Raw genomic sequence first — 24,972 nt, forward strand, 5'->3', positions numbered from 1 at the left:
GAGGATGATAAGGAGAAGTGCTTCTGGTGGGTGCACTGATGCTTGAGGGAGTGGTAAATCTGGAGATACCCCTGGCACACTGGGTTGTTTGGGTCATTGGTGTTACCCTATCAGTCACTCCAGTGGTCCAAGAGGAACTGAAGGCACTGAAGCTCACAACAAGTGAAGTTAAGTAAGGGAAGAAGATAACTCTAGTGAGTATTAAAATTTCTGCACTTGATATTGAGTACTTCCCTAAGTGCACCCAGCGTAGTTTGAGTGACTGAGCCAGATGCAAAACCCTAGCCCTGGCTAGAAGAAGATGTCATAGGGATACTTGCAGAATGTTTTCTACTCTAGTCAGGGATTGCACCTACTTGTGACAATGTGGATTGGGAGCCTGGGATAACAATCCTATAGGGACTCCTTGATCAGCAAGGTATAGTGGTATATTAGCGGTTGACTGGGAAATTAGGAGATGGTTTGGACTACAGAAACTAACTAAAAATTGGGAGAAGATTCCTGCTACCAATGTGGTCCACATTTAAGGTGTGATCTTGTTAGGAAAGAGTTATTTGAATGTTGTTGACTTTTTACAGACATCCCTGAAAAAAACATTTCACAGAAGAGGTTGGTGAGTCTTGGCACAAATGCAAGAATTTAAGTGGAATATTAAAGCATCCATCTACAATATCATGAAATAGGGCCAAAGCCTTGATATAGATTGGTTGGAGCTCAAGGAGAGAGAAACCACCCTCCCCGATCCAAGGTAGACACTATCCCCACGCAAAAAAGGGAACTCAGAATGAATAGAAAATAACTAAAAACACATTGAGTCACTATTTACAGAGCACAGCCACCGGAAAGGGAAGTGTACCAATCAGAAAACATAAGTTGACGAGGAAGAAGGGTTACACCATCAGTCATTGAAGGTAGAGCAAAATCTAGATAATTATTGCAGTCATCTACCATGTGTTTAAAGAGAACAGAAGTTGATTCTGATTGACCAATAGCACTAAGAAGAACAGAGAGTGATGAGACGCAGCACATTAGATGAAAACAATAACCCTCTTTTGGAATGTGGGAGGAATTTTAAAAAAACATATAGATCTGATGGAATACTTAAATCAACATGAAATATTTGCCCTTCAGAAGGTAAAGACATAGACACTTTTTTGTTATCCCTGGATTTGAAAATTCAACTAAATGTTCTAAATAAATAAAAAGGCAAGAGTGAGAAAATGTCCCTTTTAGCATGGACAGTCTCATTTTTTACTGCATTGTATTGCTTGTTTTAGACTGTACACTAGAGCACTGGTGTCAGTGAGTTTGCTCTAAGCCCTAAAAGGCATACAGATTGTCTAGTTCCTATGTGGTATATTTCACATGGTATATAGTATAGAAACTACATTTATGGCATGGTATGGACATCAGGGTCTCTGGAGTCCCTTAGAAACTGTCAAGGTGTCAGGCAGAAGTCAGTAGTGGGGTCCAGACCAGTGCTACTGGTCAGCCAGGCACTTTAGGGAAAATGCCTGTGGCAGGTTGTTGTATCTCTTGAGGCCAGGCAACTGACTCTTGGAATCCACTTTGTTGTTTTGGGTACAAATGGGAGCAGGTCTACCTCTTGAAGGTTCCATCTCAGGTCCCAAACAGCAGGTGCAGTCCTTTTCCTGTTCTTCCACAGGCCAAGAGAGTGTTTTGAGGCATTGCCTTTAATTTATCATACTCTAAAGGTAAATTAAACCTAATTTGGCACTTTTTTAATGAACTGTTACATGATTCCTTCTGTAAAATTTAAAATGTTTTATTTTTTAAAATCTTTTTCAGGTTCTAGCTATATGTCCCAAGGACATGAGAGCTGACATCTGTGTACATCTGAACAGGAAAGTTTTTAATGAGCATCCTGCTTTTCGACTGGCTAGTGATGGCTGCCTTCGAGCACTTGCTGTAGAGTTTCAGACTATTCACTGTGCTCCTGGAGATCTGATCTATCATGCAGGTGAAAGCGTGGATGCTCTCTGCTTTGTGGTATCAGGATCCCTAGAAGTTATTCAGGATGACGAAGTGGTGGCCATTTTAGGTACAGTATTAACTACCAACAGCAATTTAGGGATTGTGTTTTTATACGTATACAAACGGCTTTTAAATTACTGTTTTTACTTGTTTTCATTGAATGAAGCACAGAAGTATGTAATTTTGTTTAATATACTATTTTAGCATAGAACGTTGCATTTTCTTTATTATGTAATATGTTGAATATTACCTGTTTGATAGATTGTTATTGTTACATTTAGATACCGATATGCGCTTCAATTAAGCTGATTAATAACACCATCATACTACCACTAAATATAAACACCATCATACAAATGTCTAAGTTCATAAAAAAATGTGCGGTCCCGAAGCAAGAGGAAATTGAGATAAAAGGGGTGATTTCCAGAGGGAAGTGCCGGGTGAAAGGCATGCTGGAATACTAAAAGAAAGTAGGGTGTAAGGCTGTCAAGAATATTTGACAGCCACTATGCTGAGTATGAGCAGGTCCTGCTGAGTGCAAACAGGAGTGCCGGGTGCACGAGTGAGAGCATGGTGCTCTGTGCTTTATTTGAGGCGGTGGATTCCGATGCTCAGCACCGGCACCTATTTCTCACTCTGGTTCTTACTGACAGTCTGCCACATGGTGGTGCTCTTTGTCTAATTTTGAGATGAGCACAATTGTTTAACCGCTCAATATATATTGCAAATGAATAGTATCTTCCACCCACACCATTCTTATAGCTTTATGGCCCTAGAATTGTCGGAATTGTCACACTTGTATGAGTGTGGTGGTTAGTAGTTGTGCTGGTACTGTCATTTGCAATGCACACAGGGGCAGTGGGTGGTGCAAGCTGCAATGGCCACTTGAAAAGAGCTCTGGTACTTGTTGTTTTACAAATTAACCACTGATGGTGTGGGAGGAGGATGACAGCACACAAGACAGAGAGAGACAGCACCATAAAGGGTAGAAATTAATCAATCCTAGCACTGGGGTGCAAGGTAGGACCATTGTGAGGCTTTCTAGTTCAAAGTGCAAGGTGAGGTCAGTGAACAATGTAAGGCTAGATCAAAGCATGTTGGATGGTGCAAGTGCCTTGCTGCTGCTCATGTGCATAGTGCAGGTGTTATGGTAATTCTCCTCACAAAGAAGAGATACATTATCTGTGGTAGCAATGCAAGCTTCCTATGCACACATGAAAATATTACAGCAAAGACAGCAGCAGTGCAATGGAAGGCCACCTTTCTCAGCTATTGAGTTACACATTATGTTCACAACACATGTGGAGGCCCAAATATTGGCAAATGATCAAAACGAGAGCTTGTACAAACAAAAGAGGGAATAGGATAGCGGGGTTTTGGAACCTACACAGCTCTCAGGTTTTTGATATTCCTACAAACTATTGCCTTCAACAATAATTAGCCTTATCGATGAAGTGCTGTCACTGGACATGACATCCCAACAATTGGCATCAGTGAGATTGGGAACCATGAAGCTGAAAATGAATGCAAATTAAAAACAATAAAATCTACTATATCACTGAAATGAGGGTGTATAAGTTATATTTGATAAATGTATGACCTCTGAAAGCATAAAAACTCCTATGTCAGCTCTGGAGTCTCTCAGGGTGCTTCATTCTCTCCACATATTCTTATTATCTATGTGAGCTCTTAAACAAGGGCATTATCCAATCAGGACATTCAAACATACATGTACGCTAATGATACACAGTTACTACTATGGCTTGATGGAAATCCCACTATGTGCCAGTCTTTTCATTGTATCATGAAATTTATCTAGCAGTGGATGGGCAAAAACAAGCTTAATTTGAAAGTGCTGAAAACAAACCTTTGATTATTAATGGCAGATGTGATTCATGGCTAAAATAGTTGTGCTCTCTCCTTCTAAATCAACAAAAATGTTTGGGTGTAAAAACGGACAACAGGTTCTTTCTGGCAGGCCTGGTTTCATCAGTTCTCCCAGACTTGACGTTTCATGTGAGATTACTGAGAAAGATTCTTCTTTTTTATCCAAGTATAGTAAGCAACTGTATTCACGCTCATCGTCTCTCAATTGTATTATGTGAATTTCCTTTATTTGGGATTCTAGGAATATCGACTTCATGAACTTCATTCAAATAAATGCTGTACTTTTGATTCAGGGGCTTCTAGATTCCTCTGTGCTAGTGATTTGCTCTCCCACATTTATTGCTTACATTTTAAGCAAATGATTCTATTTAAGAAGCAGAAGAAGTTCTCTTTCATTTCTCAGTAGTGGTTTTAAGAGGTATCTTCCTATTTAGACTTTACTTCTAATCTGTTTGTTCTGAATTCAATATTCAATGATAGTCATAGATTTTTGATGTGCTTCCCCAAGCTTTGGAATTCATTACCAGGTCAGTATCCATCACAGTAGATACCTTCTGGCTTTTAGATATGATACAGCACAGGGACCTATCTTTTTAACGTGGGGTACGATGATTCTTTTCTTCTCTGTTCTGAGGGGTGAAGAGATAGTTTACTAGACTATTCTACACAATTAAAGCACAACTCAATAGTCACACATTAAACCTCAGAGTCCAAATTAAACTTTCAAAATGCTTTATTAAAGACCTGAAGCCAAAGTTACATAGGTAAGTCTCAAAACCATAGTATAGATATACAAAATCACCAATGGAGAATTAAGGCATTGCACAATATTAAATGGAAGCAAGATATAAAAATCCAAGACTTCAATAGCAACAATACAGAAAATCAGGAAAAGTATGTGATGTCTGGATTCTAAAATTAAGTTCTCTTCCGTAACCGTTGAATCTAGCTCCTCAACTATTTTAATTCTAAAGGAATATCTGAGCAAGGTTAGCAAACAGAACTTCAGTGGAAGACTCTGCATAAAGCCACATAGAAAGTATGAGGTCTGTATCTCAAAAAGGTCTGCTCTGAGCAAGGGGCAAAGAGAACCCGAATCTCTTGCCTACTAAACTACACTTAAATCTTAGTTTTTCCAGATGCGATGACATCATAACCAAAACTCTCATTTGAAAAAAAGGCAGCTCAATTATAATTGAAACTTCAGTCTTCTTGATACACTCTCGCACTGAGGAATCTCAAAAGGTATAGCTGCCAATGCCGGGATACTGCTTTCGTCCGGTAGTGCTTCTCTTAGTCTCTCTTTTCTCTCCTGCACAATGAGCTCCTTGTTAATTTCAGCGCCTGCAGCTTCGGAAAAACAAGCTTTCACGTTGAAGATTAGAACATACAAAAATAGTGCATCTTTCACTCCGACCAACTAAAATGAACACAAATATACTTTTAGTTCAGTATGCTTCAAGTGTCTAACTTGTCGAATATAAAATAATTATAAAGAATAATATTTATATAATACTATCACATAGACATTCTTGCAAACAAGTATTAAATGTGACTTACATGAAACATTAACTTTCATTGTGCACTTTTTTAGTAATATATTTTAGTGCACTACATTAACAATTCTGTTTACATGTTATGAAAAGAAAAATAACCACCCATTACTCTCAAGTTGTAGAAAGCACAATGACACAACAAGGTTATGCTCCTTCAACCCTCCCTCTGATGATGTGTAATGTCATCACAAACCCACTTCATTCTTAAATGAGATTCTCTAAAACATAGTCATTTTAAAGAGCTTTTGTCTGGATTCTTCCAAACATTTCATGTAATTGCAATATTTACACTGACTATCTTCCAACTCATCCTCTGCTCTCTTTCTGTTTCTGCTTTGCTGAATCTTCATTACTCTGAAAAATGTGTATCCAACGAGCAGAACTATTGTCACTATAGAAATAATCATACGAATATGAGTGGTACACAGTAGGGAAAAATTCCAAAATATTTACCTTCACAGCGAAAACATTAATTAGTCAATGGGGAACATTTTTATTTTTAGCACTCACACTTGGTGTACTCAAATTAATATTTATCTCACTTTGACTCAGTCCTTCTCCTAGAAAAACATATGTTATACTGTGTTGATACAATAAACATCACTGACATATATATATACACATTACATCACAACAGAAATATATACAGCACAATTTCCAAACAAAAGGCACTGAGTGCGTAGGCACTCGAACCTTCCAGCGTGATTCAGAGAGGTGGGCTGCAAAACAATTTTTCGAGGGCAGTCCTCTTTTCAAGGTAGTGATAATTTTATACCGTCACTAGTAGCAAATTGTTCTCACTAAATAGGTGCAGTATAATATTCTATCTACTTCTTTTCAGTTCATAAATTCGTAACACTCCTCGAGTTGTTGGACGGCAGGTTTCGGCCCTTCATCTATGGGCGTCATCAGGACATAGGAAGTTGTACCTATATAAAGAATATTATATATATATACTTATTCTTATAGCAGTGCCTATATTGTCAATAATGCCAAAAGGGTCATGTAACACCCTGTTCACCTACAAGTATATCCTTCACATTGTGGACAATTCCATTTTAGTAAAAAAAAAACTAAAGGTTGTATGGTTCTTATTGAAAACCTTGGCTCACAAACATACATAATGTGCAATGCAAGGATTAGAGTAGTATGGTGAGGACCACACTCATATGCATGCATCTTAAAAAATATGTGGTGAGGTAAACACTACATTTCCAAAAATACTGTACCAAAAAGAGGTTTGTTCGAGTAAATCACCCAAGGTGAAACATGAGCCCTCTAGAGAGGTGAGGACTAAACATCGATAGTATAATATCGAAGCTACCACACTGACCTTTATCTCGGTCACGGAAGTTAATCTGACCATAGAATATGAGCGAAACCATCCAAAATGCTTCCTAAACCGATATCAATGTGAGCGCAGGGCGGTATTGCTATGGCTCATATCACAACGTAAGCTTCAAAGGCATTTTAAGGGAACCTGATTGTACACGTTGAAATATTGAAACATTGAGTAGCCCAGACAAACGGTTACAAGAAAAAAATTAAAATTTTGGGCAAGTGGTTCAAATATCGATCCACATGCCAAGATAATAGGTTTACCTGGTGGATTATTGAGATCTTTGTGGATCTTAAGTAGAATTTATAGCCAAGGTGTGTGTTTATCAATCTGATTAAGGAAGTCAAACTTTTTACATATCCAGACATTCAATAATGCCTCATTAGTTGTCAGGGTACCTCGGTTTGATTTCCACAGGAGCAGAAGATAACTCCTCAGTCCCAACCCAGACTACTCGCAACGAGTTTGAACCTTCGTATTGAGCACCCTGGAAGGGGAAAGGGGAATGGGATTTAGAGAGACTGCCTCAGAGATGATGTACATAAATACTCAGTCTGCCTCCTCACGTCTATGATTGGATAACGGCACCTGAAAAAAGTCAATTTCACAGTTAAGAGGGACAGACTATATCAGTTACTAAGCTTTCTATTCTATTAATCTTTATTTTCTCTAATAATTAATGTTATTCTCACTCACCCTGAGCTCTTGCTTCTCTCTGTTGGTGTATTTGAATATCATTGATGTGATAATGAACTTCGTAGAATGGATGTCAATTAAACACGAAGAGCTTCTCAGCACTTTCTTAATTAATTTGTTGGGTTGCTATATATATATATATATTAAAACAAATCCCTTTCAGGGTTAGAGTGATGCATAAATTATGCAAAAAGAAAGAGGTAACTCTGGGTAGTTCCCAAGTTTAGGTTAAGAGCAGCTTCAGTAAGGAACACCCTGCAATACCAGCGACACTCTAGATTTGCTCACCTCAAATGTCTGTTTATCTAGCAAAGTTTTTAAGCATAGGATCAACACAGTGCTATCCATGCCGAGCTAGATAGTGACAAGTTTTTTGTCATTTGTACAGCAAAGTCTAGTTTGACACAATGTCAACCTTGCCGAGCTGTAAAATGACAAAAAGCCATTTACCACTCCAGGCACAGTATTTCAGCTTTGGACTGGTAAAATACCATCCAAGCCAACCTGGAATGAATAAAAGCAACCCCAGACATGTGTTTCGCTCTCATTAGAGCTCATCAGAGAGGTTTAGCTTTGTCCAGACACAAGGGAGCACCCAGTATAAGTCAAAACAAATCCCTTTCAGGGTTAGAGTGACACATAAATTATACAAAAAGAAAGAGAGAACTCAGTGTAGTTCCCAAGTTTAGCTGGAAAGCAGCTCCAGTAAGGAGCACCCTGCAATACCAGCGACACTCTAGATTTGCTCACCTCAAATGTCTGTTTATCTAGCAAAGTGTTTAAGCATAGACTCAGCACAGTGCTATCCACGCCGAGCTAGATAGTTACAAAGTCTTTTGTACAGCAAAGTCTTTAAGCATAGGTTTGACACAATGTCAACTTTACCGAGTTCTAAAATGACAAAAGCCATTTTCCAAAGTCTCGTAGCAGTTGTTGAAAATGCTCTATAACCCCATTTTGCTTCTTTTATCCTTGAAGGACGTGCCATTTTAGGATTGGATGATCTTAAAGGGTGGCTAGGAGTATACCACTTAATTGCCACTTGTAAGTATCGGGAGCCTTTAGAGTGGAGAACCTTGTGAACCATACAGAACATCTTGAAAATGATGCATTCCTAATTGGCAGCCAGTGTAACTCCTTCATGCCCTCCTTAGCCAATGTAGGCTTGGCCAACCCAAGTACTAACCGAACACCCTGATTCTAAATAAGTTGTAGCTTGTTCAAAGATAATTAATTAATATTAAGGTAGAGGGCTTTAGAGTAGTCTAGCCTGGACACAATTAGAGCCAGCACCACCGTTGCTCTGAGTACCTGAGGGACAAAGGGGAAACCTTTCTTTGACATTTTGATGAGCCAAACACAGGTGTTGGTCACTCTATTCACCTGGGTGTCAAAAGTTAGAGCTGATTTGCTGGCAATCCTGAGGTTTTTAACTACTGAAGAAGGAGCAGGTAAAGTCCCACATGTCTCAGACTACCAGTTTGAACTCCAGATGGAGGAGTTCGCACCGAAGATAGTAACCTCATTTTTGTCCCCATTCATTTTTAGCCAGTTTTGGTCCATCCATTTTTTGACTTCTCCCATGCATGATTGGAATCTGTTAGCTGTAATGGGAATCTTACCTTGGAATTAAATATTGTTTGGGTGTTGTCCACATAGGAGGACACCTGGAAGTCAAAGGATCAAACCATTTCCTCCAGGGGAGCAAAGTACAAGTTAAAAAGGATCAGACTTAGGGATGACCCTTGTGGGACTCCGCAAGGGAGCTGAAGGGGACCTGCACTGAAATCCCTGCTTTTGACTGATAGAGTTCTGTCTTGGAAGAATGTCTCCAGAATATTCAAGGCTGATCCCCTCAGGCTTACCTGATATAGGCGGTGAGTTAATATGATGGGTGAAATGGTGTAAAACGCTGCTGAAAAATCCAACAGGATTAGGATGGCACCACCACCTTGATCTACCTGTTTTCTGATGGGGTCTGTAGTCGCAATCAGGGCAGTTACCGTACTGTGATGTTTCCGGAATCCGTGTTGGGAAATATCCAGGCAGTCATGTGTCATCAAGTAGGAGGTGAGTTCTTGGTTAAGATGTTTTTCTAGAATTTTTACCAACGTGGGTAGGAGAGCAATCGGGCGTACGTTTTTTTTCAATCTCCTGGGTCTCCTCTTGTTTTTTTTAAATGGCTATTATGAGAGTTTATTTCCTTTCTGAGGGAAACATGCCCAGTTCCAAAACCTCTGCATACATCCTCAAATAAAGTTCAAGGTTTATTCCAACCACAATGTTCAGTTCATGGAGGTTTGGCTGAACCTGTATGTTGACTCCAATACTCCCAGATTTCTTCAACTGCGTCATTTGCAAAGTAAGTCTACTGAGGTGAAGAATACCTACGAGTAGGCACTGTCGGTCCATTTGACTTTCTCAATGCCACACCTTCATCTTCACTTCCGCTCAGATCAATCAGAGTTCTCAGTTTCCTCAGCAATCGCTGGTGGCACACACTCTTTAGGCAGACTCACTTTTCCTTGTTCTTGTTTTCTGGGTCAATGGTCTCCAGCTTCCACTCACTTTCTTCCAGCACTCATTCCTTCTCCGGGGTCTGATTCTGAATCTGACTTGTTCACCACAGAACAGGACTCCATTGTTTCAGCTTCAGAGTCAGTCGTGATTTGCACAAGACCCTTTTCAGCTTGATCGAGTGCTACTTCTGGCTCTCCATGGTCCCCGGCAGCTTGGCTGACCTGTTCCGATTGTCCTTCTCACACCACTGGCTCCTCTGAAACAGGTGCTGTCGTATTAAGGGGACACTCAATTCTGTGAGTATGTGAAGTGTGGATCCAATTGGGAAGACCTCCACACTTCACATCAGTAGTGGTCACTAGGATCACCTGGTAAGGTTCACACAACCGAGATTCCAGACAAGTTTTTCTAACGTGATTCATCACCAAGACCCAGTCTCCAGGACTACGGTCATGGCACTGTTCCTGTAGTGAAGAAGCTGTAGTTGATCCAATTTGATGAGACATAGAACTCACCACGTCAACTAGTCCTTTGCAATAGTCTATGACCATATCATCTGTTATATTCACAAGTGCATTTTCAGGAATCGCTCACAGTCTCATCATCCTCCCCATCAGGATTTTATGGGGGGACAATCCAGTCTTTCGATCAGGTACACTCTGAAGACTCATCAACACAAGGGGAAAAGCTTGAGGCCATTTCAGGGATGTTGGAAGCACACACCATTGCCAAATTTGTTTTTAGCGTGCCAATTACTTTCTCAATAAGACTGATCAGATACACTCCAAAGTCTCATCAACACAAGGGGAAAAGCTTCAGGCCATTTCAAGGATGCTGAAACACACACTTTGGAGATCGATTTCAGCATGCCATTCACTTGCTCAAGAAGACCGGAAGCCTCAGGTCTATAACTGCAGTGTAATCTCTGCTCCATTTGCAGTGATGCACACAACAATTTCAGAACCTCATTGTTGAAATGAGTTCCTCAATCTGATACCAAAAAGGTTGGAAAGCCAAACCTAGGTATAAGCTTTCTCAATAGCAGTTTTGCTACTTTAAGACTATCATTTTGCCTAGTTGGGCACACCTCAACCCAATGGGAAAAGATTCACACAATATTCAAAACATACCTCAATCCGTTGCACACAGGCATCTCAATCAAATATGTATTTATCCTGTTAAAACGTCCTCGTGACCTCCCTATGTGACTCAACCTAACTTCAGTTCTCTTTCCAACATTGTAGTGTTGACACACATTACATCGGTGACACAACGCTTCAGCCATCAACTTTAATTTAGGATTGAACCAAGTCTGTCTGAACAATCTCCCCATAACATGCCTACAAATATGAGCAAGACCATGAAACTGTTGAGCCATAGGAGGTAATAAGCTATTTGGAAACACTGATCTTCTATCAATTGAAACCCAAATGTCATAATTTCTTTTGACTCAACCTGCCCTGACGCAGTCTTGCTGTTCATCTTCAGACACTTCCTCGTGAAGCCTTTCCACCTCATCCCAAGTATTAGCTGTTGTCTACAAAAGGTTAAAATAGCCACATCCATTCCCTCATTTGTGAATTCATCATAAAGGTGCAGACATTATGGGCACAGTATCTTGCAACCTCATCAGCATACCTATTGCCCAAAGTCACATGATCTTCTCCAGAACAATGTGCAAGGCACTTGGGGCCAGATGTAGGTAGTCCCAGCGACTCGCAGATTGCAACTCGCAATTTGGAATGCGGAAAGGTGTCTCCGACACCTTCTGCGAGTCGCTATGGGGTAGCAAAGACCCACCTTATTAATATTAATGAGGTGGGTCGCAATTTGCGACCCCATAGCGATTCAGGGCACTCACGGGGATGGTGGCCTGCTGGGAACAGCAGACCACCATGTCCATGACTGCTTTTAAATAAAGCAGTCTTTTTTTTTCAAAGTGCAACCCGTTTTCCTTAACGGAAAATGAGCTGCACTTTGAAAAAAAAAACGAAACCTTTAGTTTTGGTATTTTTCAGGGCAGGTAGTGGTCCATTGGACCACTGCCTGCCCTGAAAAAGTATTTTTTTTGCCACACACAAAGGGGAAGGGGTCCCGTGGGGACCCCTTCCCGTTTGCGCCTGGGTTACCATCCACTTCAAGTGGATGGTAACTGCTCGTTCATTTGCGACCGCAATCGCGGTCGCAAATGAAAATGCATACCATTGCGAGTCGCAAATAGGAAAATGCATTTCTACATTGCAAAGTGGCTTTAGCGACTCGCAAACGCTGATTTTCGCCGTTTGTGAATCGCTAAAGCTTTGCTACATCTGGCCCTTGATCACTGCGATTTGTTCAGACAGTTGTAGTGCGACAACAAGGTTTTTTACTTGTTAGCTGCTATGGATTATAAATCCAGAGGACATCATTAAACTTCACTGAGACCACTGTTATCCAAAGAGTTGAACTAGGCAAAAGTGGTATTGACTACATTTAAAGATTGTCACTCTGAATTGTTCACAGCCACAGCATGTTCTAGTAAGAGAAATCAATTTGGTTCCTTCGGCAGAAAATATTACTTGTGCCAAGAAGCTTGGACAACTACAGACAAAGTATACATAGCATAAGCTGCTGTCAAACTTCCACAGTTGTCTCTCAAGCATAAACCTTCAACATAAAGGACATAATCAGATTCAGGTAATGGATCATCTTGTATGTTTGGTCTCAGTATGGTACATAGTTCAGTGACATCAAGACAATCATGGTCCCATTCACAATCTTCATTAGTTCCCTGAACCACTATTGGCAGCAGAGTAGCAGGATTCAAAATCCCACAATGTTTGTTGTCACATTCTCTGTGGCCAATACAATCTGCTTGTACTTAGTAAGTCGACTACTTGTCAAATGCTTTATTCTAGTTCTGGTCATTAAAAGCTCTAGTAAATGAGGGACATACACAGGTAATGAGTGTCCCATAACAGTATTTCCGTACCTCTCTATGCCAGTGCTAACCACAGCTACTGGTTTTAAACATCCAGGCAATGCAGAGGCAACATGATCTAATGTGGCAGAAAAATAGACCACAAGTATCTTAGCATTTCCATGCATTTGAGTCAGCAGTGAGAGAGAACAGCTCTCACTCTCACTGCAGAAAAGTGCAAAAGATTTGCTATAATCAGGCATCCCGTGAGCCGGGGCTTGACAAATACATTCTCTCAGCTCTAGAAATGCAACAAGACAATCGTCCCATGGTACTGGATTAGACACATCCTTGTGTGTCAGCTTCTGTAAGGCTTAGCCACCAGAAAAAAAGTTGGGTATCCACTTTCTACCATAGCCCACCATTCCCCAAAACACCTGTCTGTGTAGTTGGGGGAACTATTTTCAGGATTGCTGACTCTCTGGTGGCACCTTTCTCACCCCTCTCTCAATGTGGTGTCTAAGATATTGGACCTTTTTTTGACAATATTGTAACTTTCCTGGGGATACTTTATGTATATTCTCAGCCAGGGTTCAGTAATGCAATGGTATCCTGTTTACAAGATTCTTGAGTATTTGATGCCACCATGAGATCATCAATATACTGAACGAGGAATAAATTATATGGCATGAACAAGGATTTCAGATTTTTCTTGATGACTCCGTATACCCTGGTGGAAGTCGGCACAATGCCAAAACCCTGTTTCTGAGCTGGAATGCGAAGAGGAATCAACTATCCTCATGCAACGGTATTGAAAAGAAGGATTGACACAAATCAATCATAGTGAACTACTCGGCCTCACATGGAATAATATTGTAGCCCGATTCTGTACCACATGGCAACAAGGGAAAAAAATATTGTATATTTGCCTAAGGTCCTGTTCAGTTTTGTATTTTCCATTTGGTTTCTGAAGACCCATGATGGAAGAGTTACAAGGACTTCCTATTATCTCCTTTAGAATTCCCTGCTATAGCATATGAGTTCTTCCAGTAATTGCTTCAGGGATCAAACTATATGTGGGGTTTCCAAAAATTCAGCATTTAGTTTAACAGTATTCCAGACAGGTTCCAAACCTTTTATCAGTCCAATATCTTTTCCTGAAAAATCACACACTTCAAGTTGAACTGTTTCTTTCAAATCTGGAAGCAAATCATCAACTGTTAACAAAGTCAATAGTGTGCAATATATTTTACTTTTCATCAACTTAAAAACAGCTTCCTCATCTTGGGTATGAACTTCTATCCCTGCTGGGGTACAATAAATGACGCAATTTATTTTTACAGTAAATCTCATCCCAAGACATTCACTGGACTGCGATCACATATTATGAGCTAGTGCTTGTCTTCAAAAGATCCTATTTTTACTGTGACTGTGGTCGTTTCTTGAGCAGTTTATTCTCCATAACAACAACTTGGACTCTGAGAGGAGTAGGTTTGGGACATCTACTGTTCTCAGAGTAGAACAGAAAGCACAAGTGTCAACCAAAAATGACACAGGACAGCCATGCACTTCACTATAAATGAATGGTCTGCTCTGGTCTACCTCTAAGGCTGCCCAAGTATGCAGTCTTCCTTTCCTCCCCTCTCAGGCACCGTCAGGCTGACTGATCTGAGCCATTACTTTTACTTGTGTCAATCTAAGGGAACTGTTGAAATATATTTTTATCCTGTACCCTGTATCATGCCCTTATTTGTTCGGGTGCAATCCAACAGCATTCTGCTGTGGAATTGGGGGGTGAAGGACTTGCATCACCAGAGCTTGGGGCAAATTAAACATTTTGCTCCTGGGCCTTTGGGCACCCTGCATCTGGTTAGGATTATTATTCTGAGAAGTCACAAATCCTGCATTATGGACCTGATTAGCCAGATTTAAATGGCATTCCTGCTTCCACTGTCCCAGCATATTTCAGAGGCTATTGACATACACCCTGTATTGTACCAGTATTATTTACAGCTATGGGCACAGCTAGTTCTTTGAGCTGCTTTCATTTGGGAAATTTCCTTCAACTTTTTCGGCTTCATTGCTATTTCATCATGGCAATATTTAGCATAACGCGAAATCTCAGCAATTGACTTTTTCTGCCAACAGATTAAATGCTGCTAAATAATTAGACTTATCTCTGGACTCAATCTGGTCACAAACCTCAACACAAAATGTCCCATATTTTTAGCCTCTAAAGTCTCCATACCACTATATTGCTTGAAAGTTTGTAATAGCTTTTCACAGTAAGCATGGATTGATTCCTTTGGTTCTTGAGTTGTTCTATCAATCTTGACCCAATCAACATCATGAGAGGGCCCCTTCCCTTTCGAGAATTTCATAACCTCATGATAGCTCTTTATCACCAAAGCCAACGGACCTTTAGTTGCTACATTCCTAGTCGGTTCTGTCTCAGGCCATCAAACAGCTATTTTGCACTCAGTCCACAAGTCACTGGAAATGACAGTGTCAAACAATGTATTCAAATCAATCCACAACACCTGTGAGATTTTCACAAACCTTTCAACCTGTTGATACCATTCCCCTGGCTTCTCTTGCAACTTTGGGAAATCATTGGTAAATTAGGAAATATCACTTCCACTCCAGGGCACATGAACAAAACCACCACCAGGAACGTCTATCAAGGGGAAGGTTGTAATACCTTCCTTTTCTCCAAATGGTTGCAGTTCCCCCGAAGGTTTCTCCCCCTCTTTCTTTTTCGTCCATTTGGTCTCGCACTTATCTAATTCATTTCATTTCCTAATATTTTGAATAAATTCCCTAATCTGAGTTGTCAATCCTGGAGTACTCATATCAGCAATGTCCTTCTCACTGAAACACACTCAATAGCTATTTTTCAAAGCCTTAGTTTTATTTAAGTCTATCCCATATTTTTGAGCCAATTCTGCTAGTTTATCTTGAACTTCACCTGCTCGCTTAGTAACATCCCTACACATGAATGCAAGCACATCTTCTTGATAAGACTCAAGCTGTTCCACGCCAAGATTTTTAACAATCATTGCATCCAATTCTATTGTCAACTTTACCACTTTTAAAGTCCTTTCTCTCGGGGGTAATGGAAGTCTTCCCTGACTCACTACCGAACTAGCACTCTCCTTATATGAGGTGTTTCCATCACAAAATGTTACCCAATCATCTATCTCAATCGCACTAATGGATTGTGTCACCACAGGAATTTTAGGTGTGGAATCATATTCATGAGCACCATTTCACAAATCCATAGGTGGTATCGATGCAAAAATATTATGGGTGCATATCTTCTGATACGTACCAATCGAAGTGCACCCTGACATATTCAAAGTTGTATCTGCCCTCACTCCACATGGTATCCTAGTGTGTGTTGGAACCAGAGGAACAAACTCCCTAAAACCTGAAGTATTTGGGACTCTGCTCTGGGTTTCAGCATTATTGTGTACAGCCAAATTGTATGTATTTCTCCCAGAGCCTTCTGTTTTATACACAGGAATTATTGGGCCAATGGTAACTGGGACTGTAAGGGCATCAACAGCATTCACTGTGGGATCAACTGGGGTACATTCTCTGAAACCTTCACTTCTTAAATCACAGGGTATGCTATTGGAAGTAACTCCCACAGGAGTAGGAGTCATCTTAGTTGGAGCAGTCACAACATTAGTTGGACCACTAACACAAACAGTCTGATTTTCACTTCCTGCCCTAACTTCATTATATGGAGGTGTACGTTCTGAAAGTGACACATATAAAAGAGTATCTTCAGAGCCTTCATTGCTGTCCATACTCATATTGTCAGGCTATTTTTGTTTCCTTTTTTTCAGTTTCACAGTCGTTTTTCTATCCCACTTCTCACTCAACCGCATCTGTCGTCAAAGATGGATACAATTTAACTCCTTCTATCATGTCAGTTCTCCACCTTCTCTGCTTGGCATTCCATCTAGCATCTGCATAAGTATGCATAGCTTTCTTTACTCTGCCCTGATATGTTTCTTTTTCTCTCACATGAGAAGCATGTTCCCAAGCACTAAGTGCTTCACATTGTGTGGGTCTAAGAGGTGGCCTCATTTCATAGAATACTCTCCAAAAATTTTCAATAATTCTCAAGTTAAATGTGCCAAATTGTGGGAATTTTAATGGACCATCCTTTTCTGTGATCTTGCCAAACACATATATGGAGCCCTACAATCGCAATATAATGAACCGGAGTACCTTCCAGAAGTGCCACTTCTCCCTGCCTACTGGGAATATGAACATCTCCTCTAAACATATCTCGTACAACTTTAAAGCATTTCATGTTTCAAAATGTTTCACAATTTTAGAATTTAATAAAAAATTACACTATATTCACAGTCCTTTGCTCAGACACAACCACCAATTCCAGTGCGGCATACTATGACGTTGCCCACCAATAGCAGCACAGTACCACACCAATCAACCTATACCAGCATGGTACACTGTGACGTAGATCTCGCTCCTCGCAGCAGTTCTCCCTCCTATACAATCTGCACGCACACTTGCTTTGAAATATGACATGCATACAGGAATACAATACAATAACCTTTGTTTACTTTGCTAAAGAATGAACAGTTTCAATTACACAAGAAAGTTTACAATCACTTCTGATGAGACCTCAACCTGTGGGGTAACATCTAAATCAGTACAGTTTCTCTCTACGCATTAAGATCCACTATACCAATTTGTCTCACACTCATGCAAAATGAGTCCCTATGTTAACCGTGCCATTGACAACGTCTCACAATGAACACAACCAGTCAGCAGACAACATAGAAAGGTGTCTTCTACACCTTTTAAACTATCCCGGGATCTTAGGCCACATCAGATCCGAAAACCATTTCAATGTCTCTATAAATCACCACGATCACAAAACATGCAAAGATTTCCACAAAACACCATCCTATTCCACAATCACCGCAAGCTAAATGCAAACTGCTGCACTCTACAACCCTATTAATACTCACTCTTCCGCAGCTAGAACAACTCTCTTCCGTTCCTCTGCAACTTCGCCGATTCTCCAACTCCTGACATGGTCACTAGGGTTTGGACTATGTGGAATGACAACTCTCGAGCCTAATTCCAGTTCTCCTTAATTTCGAAAGAGAACCATCCTTTTTTGCTACCATCTGATCCAGCAAGGGCCCTATCTTTTTATCTGGGGTCCAGTGAATCTTTTTCCTCTGTTACGAAGGGTGAGGAGATAGTTTCCCAGATTCTTCAAATCAATTACCATGCAACTCAGTAGTCACATGTTAAACCTCAGAATCAAACTTAAAGTTTCAAAGGGCTTTATTACAGACTTGAATCCAACGTTACAAAGGTGAGTCTCAAAACCATGATATAGCTACACAAAATCACCCTTGGAGAAATAGGGTGTTACACAATAATACATTGAAGCAACACTTAAAAGACCAAGACTTCAATAGGAACAATGCAGAAAATCAGGGAATGTATGTGATGTCTGGATTCTAAAATTAAGTTATCTTGCCTAACCATTTGTTAGACCTGATAGCCTTAGGGTGGTCATCCCCCAAATTTTTGCCTGCCTCCCTCTCTTTTTCTGATCCTGTTTTTGGTGGGTTTAGGCTCTGTGCACTTTACAACTGCTGACCAGTGCTAAAGTGCTAGTGCTCTCTCCCCTAAACATGGTAACATTGGCCCCTACCCAATTGGCATATTTAATTTACCTATAAGTCCCTAGTAAATTGCACTAAATGTGCCCATGGTCTATAAATTAAATGCTACTAGTTGGGTCTGCAGAAGAGATTGTGCCAACCCACATAAGTAGCCCCTTAATCATGTCTCAGGCCTCCCATTGCAAGGCCTGGGTGTGCAGTTTCACTGCCACTGCGACTTGGCATTTACAACTACTTGCCAAGCGTTAAACTCCCATTTTCTAAAATCAGTAATCCCTAAGATAGGACCTTGGTAACCCATAGGGCATGGTGCTATGTAAGCAAAAGGCAACATGTCCTTTTAGTGAAAAAGTCAGAAAATTCATTTTTTCACTTCTGTGAGGCCTGCTCCTCTCTAAGTGGCAGATTCTGATCTGAAAGGAGTAGTCCTGTTATGTTTAGTATGGCCAGAATGGTAAAAGAAAATCCTGATTACTGGTAATGTTGAATTAAATATTACTATTTTAGAAATGCAACTTTTATTAAGTGAGCATTTCTCTGCACTTACTGCCTTCTGTGCCTCACAGCCTGTCTCCAGTCGACATCTGGGTTTTGCTGGTTGACAGCTCCCTTTGTGCATTCCACCCAGCCGCCATAAACACAGGACACTCAGCCACATCTGCATTCATCTGCAGACTGAATGGATCTCCCTGAGCAGGAAGGGTGGAGGGGCTCTCACTTACCCTTCAAAAGCCAGTGGCCTAACCCCACACAACGGACTGATAGCTCCCCACAGGGATCCTGGCAGGCGGAAATGTCTTGAAAGGGGACCATGTGCACTTCAAAACAACTCTTTGAATTTTACCCCACTTCAAAGACACCTTTGGGCATATATACTGGGTCTCTGACGTCACCGTGTCTGGATCTACAACTGGACTCTGTCAGAGGGACTGCCTGGCTGCCCAAAGGACTCATCTGGACTGCTTTGCTGGAAAGACTGCTGCCCTGCTTGTTGCCCTGATGCCTGCTGGACCCTGACTCTGCTGGAAGGACTCTGCCTTCCCCACAAGTGCTGTTCAAGAGGTTGGATCGAGCTTGCCTCCTGTTCTGAAGTCTCAGGACCACAAAGATGTCACAAAAGGGAAGAAAATCCCAGCGTGTCAGATAATAGACCCAACGACCGCATCAGTCCTGCCTAGTGGCTGAAAAATTGCTGTATCGCCGACCAGATCAACGCAGCGTCTGCTCCTTCTTATTAGCACATCAAAGATTTTCAACCCATCGTCCCTGGGCATCAAAATATTCCCTCATGGCAGTGGGGAACCATGGCTGTGCTCCTGGAAATCAACGCATCACCTTGCAGCATGAAAAGAAATTATGCATTGCTTGTGCTGCACCGGGAAATCTGATGCAATGCCCTATGTTTCAGCACATCTCCTCCTTGCAGCCCCCGTACATCGTTATTATTGATGCATCACAGGTACTGTGTATTACAAGGATACAAACACTGATTCTTAAGGATTGAGACTCATTTAAACCTTTAAAAAGTAATATCTTGACTTGCGCGTTTTGGATTGTTTGTTGTTTTGGTCTTACTTTATTCAGATGAATATTGTCTATTTTTCTAAACTAGTGTGGAGTACTTTTTGTTTCTATTTGAGCCTGCCTGCTCTGTGGCAAGCTAGCAGAGTGTGAGCACAGGATAATTTGGTTTGTGTTGTGACTTACCTTGAATAGGGTTGTGGTCCACACTTGGACAGGGTGCATACCTCTGCCAACTGGAGACCCAATTTCTAACACCATTGAATCTAGCTCCTTTATTATTTTAATACTGAAGAAATATCTGAGGAACATTAGCATACAGAACTTCAGTAGAAGATTCTGTTCAATAGAGGTGGGGTGGCATAAAGTCACATAGAAAGTATCAGGTCTGTACCTCAAAAACGTGGGGCAAAGAGAATTTGAAACTCTCACTTACTAAACCACACATTAATCTTAGTTTTTCCAAGTGCAATGACATCATAACCAAGACTCTGTTTGAAAAACAAAACTGCAAACCGATTATAATTAACACTTCAGTTTTCTGAAGCCTTTGGCACTTGACCTTGATACACCCTTGCATTCAGGAATCTCAAAAGCTATAGCCTCCAATTACAGGTTACTCCTTTCGTCCAGTGGCGATTCTCTCAGACTCCTTAATCTCTTGTGCTCAACAAGCTCCTCGTTACTTTCAGCACCTGTAGTTTTGGAAAAACAAACTTTCACTTTGACGATCAGAACATACAAAAAGAATGCAGTCTTCACTCTGACTAACTAAAACGAACAAGAATATACTTTTACTTCAATATGCTTTAAATGTCTAACTTGTAGAATATAAAATGATTATAAATAATAATATTCTAAAATACTATAGCATAGACATTCTTGCAAACGAGTAGTAAATGTGGCTTGCATAAAACATGAACTTTCATTGTGCACTTTTTTACTAATATATTTCAGTGCACTACATTAACAATTAGTTTTACAATTTACGAAAAGAAAAATGACCACCCCTTCTTTTCACATTTTAGGAAGCATAATGGCACAGCCAGGTTATGCTCCTTCAAATGTTATTTAAAAACTTGACCTTTACACCATGCTTTGATTTGTTCTTAATTTCTGTTCTTTTCCTTTTCCCTATATTGATTTGGTGCTCAAAACCTAACTTTTTGTCTGGTTTTCTCCTCACCCTTTGTCCTCACCTCTTGTTCAAACGACTTAGCGATAAAACCACAAGGGAAGATCCTGAAGGAGTGTTAGAATTTTTTGAGTTGCTGGTTGACTAGGGTGTGAGCCCTCATCAAGCAGCAAGTCAGGATAAAGCACAAGCAAACCCCAGATTAACCTGTGCTCAACCCCCTGGTAGTTTGGCACAGAGCAGTCAGACTTAACTCAGAGGCAATGTGTAAAGTATTTGTGCAACACTTCAAACAGTAAAACAGAGAAAACACCACACAAAAAACCCATATCGTGTTAGAGAAATAGAGTAAAAATTCATAAATAAAACAAGATCAAAATTACAAAAATCCAATCAGTAGAACTGGACTTATGAATTTTTAAAGAATAAACTGTAGAACAGTGCCTAGAAACAGAAATTGGTAACTGTGGCTACCTGATCATGCTAGATTGGGTCAAAGTCAAAAAGTTTGGGCTGACGATGCTGCTGTGTGAAGAGATGGAATTGTGGCAGCTCATACTGATTTTCCATATGAGCAGCATTCTTCCACTATGAACAGGCCCGCTTGCGATCACAAAGAGCAAAAAAGCTTGAGTTTAAAAGCTCAAGAGCCACATCAAGGGTCCAGGACCTGAGGGACACCTCCTGGGGGGGTCAGGAACTTACTGAAGACAAGTCCAGGACCTGTTATGGGAGCCCGTTATGTTCCTGAAGCTCAGATCAGGAGACCATCAGACTAGCATTTTGAGTCACTCTGGGGGTCTGCGTTCAAGGTGGAGATGCAGGTCTAGTTCTTCTTCCCCAAGGAAGAGGGCAGCAGGCAACAGGACAGCACAGTAGTCCTTTTCAAGTAGCAGTCCAGCAGAGTGGCAGTCCTTGTAGCAACACAGCAGTCCTTCTTTCTGGCAGAGTGTCTACAGGTCCAGAAGTATACTGAAGAGCTGGTGTCTGAGATTCTTCCTTTATGCACTGGTGCCCTGGTTTTGGAAGGTGGGAGATGTTTCTAGACAGTATCTTTAAAGTGCATGGAATTCCCTGCCTCTCCTGCCTCAAAGCTGACCGAAGTGACAATGTCAATTCATTAGGTCGTTTGTGTTGAGACAAGACACAACCTATTCCAGTGTAGGTGATGGTGGGCACAGCTCCTCCTTTCCATCTTGCCACTAATGGCCCATCCATTCACACCTAAGCTCCCATTGTGTTTGGCTTTCTAGAAGGAATACACAAAGCCCAACTGCCATCTACACCCAGCCATGTGACCAGAAACAGACTTCAGGCACCCAATGGCAAAGGCAAGAAAATGCTAACTTTCGAAAAGGGGTGTTTTCAGAAGTGTAATTTAAAATCCAACATTATGGTATATAAATTCACTCAAGGTGCAAAAGAATCATACAATCAAAACATGAAGGAGGATCCAGGTAAAAACAGACTGGAAAGCTGAGTTGAAAAGGATAAAGAACTGATAATGAATACAGTCCCCATGATTGGGTGAAGGTTGGCTCATGGATTCTTTGTACACTTTAATCAATCTGTCTCTTAGACTCTTATCTGTCTTACAAGTAAATATAGGTTTTGCAGTCACAAAATCCTAAGACATCAAAAGATGCATATTTTTAGAAGAGATGTTTTTGATGTTGTTGGACTCTGTCCCAAATGTTGTTACACAAGCTGTGTAAGTGCCAGACTCTGTCAAAACTACTGTTACACAAGCTAAGCAATTACCCCTAAACCTTCACTTTAAGAAGAACTTCACAGTTGTTGTACCGTGCTTGTTTGAGAGATTGTTCTTACTAGTGTTTTCCTATGGGAGAAGTAGGCCTTGCAATAGTGAAAAACAAAAGTTAAGAGTTTTTCACTACTCAGACTTGTGGAAGTTAAAAGTACATGTCCAACTTTTTAAATTCACTGCACCCTGCCCTATGTGCCAGTTAGGGCCTACTCTAGGGGTGACTTACATCTATAAAAAATAAGGTTCAGGCCTGGCAAAAAGTTTACCTTCCCAGGTCAAAATGGTAGTTTAGAAACTGCACACAGTGGCTTCAGTGGCAGGCCTGAGATATGTTTAAAAGAGCTTCTTAAGTGGGTGGCACAATCAGTGCTGGAGGCCCCCTTGTAGCATTTAATTTACTTGCTGTGAGTACATGTAATACTGCTTTAAAAGTGACTTATATGTAACTTAAATGTGGTTATAACTAATTTCACCATGTTTGAAGGAGAGAGCACACACACTTTAGCACTGATTAGCAGTAGTAAAGCGCACAGAGTCCTATGCAGGCCAACAAAACTGAGATTAGCAAAAATGGAGGAGCAAGGCAAAATCGTTTGGGAGAAAACCCCCCTAAGGCTGTCAGGTATAACATGTAAAATCATCCTTTTAGATGATGTGGAGAGCTGTGGAATTTAGGTTGGGTTTAGCATGCACCCTGTAAAACCTCCCAAACTCAGATTAATCTTAACTAGACAGCTAAGGCAGTCTGGGGTGGTATGACTTGCATAGAACTAACTGCATTTTCTTACCCACAAGGCCCTTCAGTCCTCAAACCGTGGACAAAATCATGTATATTCCTTACATTTCTATGTGAAAGCACCAGAAGCTGCAGGGACACACAGAATTATTAAATCAGGTAAGTAGTATTCATATTTTAACCAGCAGCCAGACTCATTGAGGTGCAATAGCTCCTTGTAAATATCAAGAAAACTGAAGAAGCAGAAGATCCAACAGGAGAGTTTTGCCCACAGTGTAAAATGCAATGTGCTAGGAAAAGCATTGCATATTATATATCAAGGCTCTATAGCTGTTTCTTGACTGGAATAAATGTCCACCTTGCTTCTTGAACACTTTGCATGAAATCCGAGTATAAAGCAACAGATGCACCTTTGTAATGTAGATTCATAGGGTCACAGATACAGCAACAATTCAGGTGTCTTTTGCAGTAGTTCAATATCTAACACATGGCTGCACACAGAATCTGTCTTGGGGTCTGGGAATGGTGCACTAGCTTGACCACCAGCATCTTGAAGAGTTTGTCTTCTTCAAAATGGTCTTTGATCATGTTCTCTATAGCATCATCAGCACGTTTCATCGCAGTAATTTCTGCCACGCCTATGTCCGAGACTTTGCCTCAAGGTCTTCCTTTTTAAACTTCATGGACTTATGCTCAGTAGCTAGTCCTTTCTGCACTTTTATGTGAGTGAATTCATCATCTTCAATGTCCAAAATCAGTTATTCTGTCATATCAATGCAAACATGGTCATATTTATTAAGCCCGTCTTTCAGAGTGTCAAGGCTCTGGCTCAGTGAGACTACTTTAGAATCTACAGATGACAGACTAAATTTCATTTCCAGCAGACCACCAACTGCCAGTAATTAATTTGTTAATAATCAAGTGCTAGAGCCCAGAGTATTGCTCAGGAGGCCACAGCGGCTTGCACTATCAACTGTTGGTGCCGCATACCAGAATAAATGCTCTCTACTAAGCATCATGCTCCTATAAACATGACAGTTAGACAATTATGGAATATGTTAAGTTGTGAGAATGGCCTGGATGCACTAGACTAATTTTTTAATGTGTATTTAATTACTAAAACTGATGTGCTCCACTCAAATATCGAAAGGCAGAAGGCCTAATGTAGATCTTGACAGTCTTACCACCATCCAGCGATCCCAACGATTCAAAGCAGTCTGTGGAGCCGATAGAATC

The 24,972-nt window shown here is 40.7% G+C and overlaps 1 protein-coding gene across 1 annotated transcript in view; it reads left to right on the plus strand.

Moving 5' to 3' along the window:
• KCNH5 (potassium voltage-gated channel subfamily H member 5) overlaps nucleotides 1-24,972 on the plus strand; it is a 703,848-nt gene that overhangs the window by 582,489 nt on the left and 96,387 nt on the right. The window contains exon 10 of the mRNA XM_069207374.1: nucleotides 1,810-2,062. Coding sequence (XP_069063475.1) covers nucleotides 1,810-2,062 — 253 coding nt within the window. The remainder of the gene's footprint in view (nucleotides 1-1,809; nucleotides 2,063-24,972) is intronic.

The sequence above is a fragment of the Pleurodeles waltl genome, chromosome 9 (genome assembly GCF_031143425.1).
Source record: "Pleurodeles waltl isolate 20211129_DDA chromosome 9, aPleWal1.hap1.20221129, whole genome shotgun sequence".
Classification (NCBI taxonomy): domain Eukaryota; kingdom Metazoa; phylum Chordata; class Amphibia; order Caudata; family Salamandridae; genus Pleurodeles; species Pleurodeles waltl.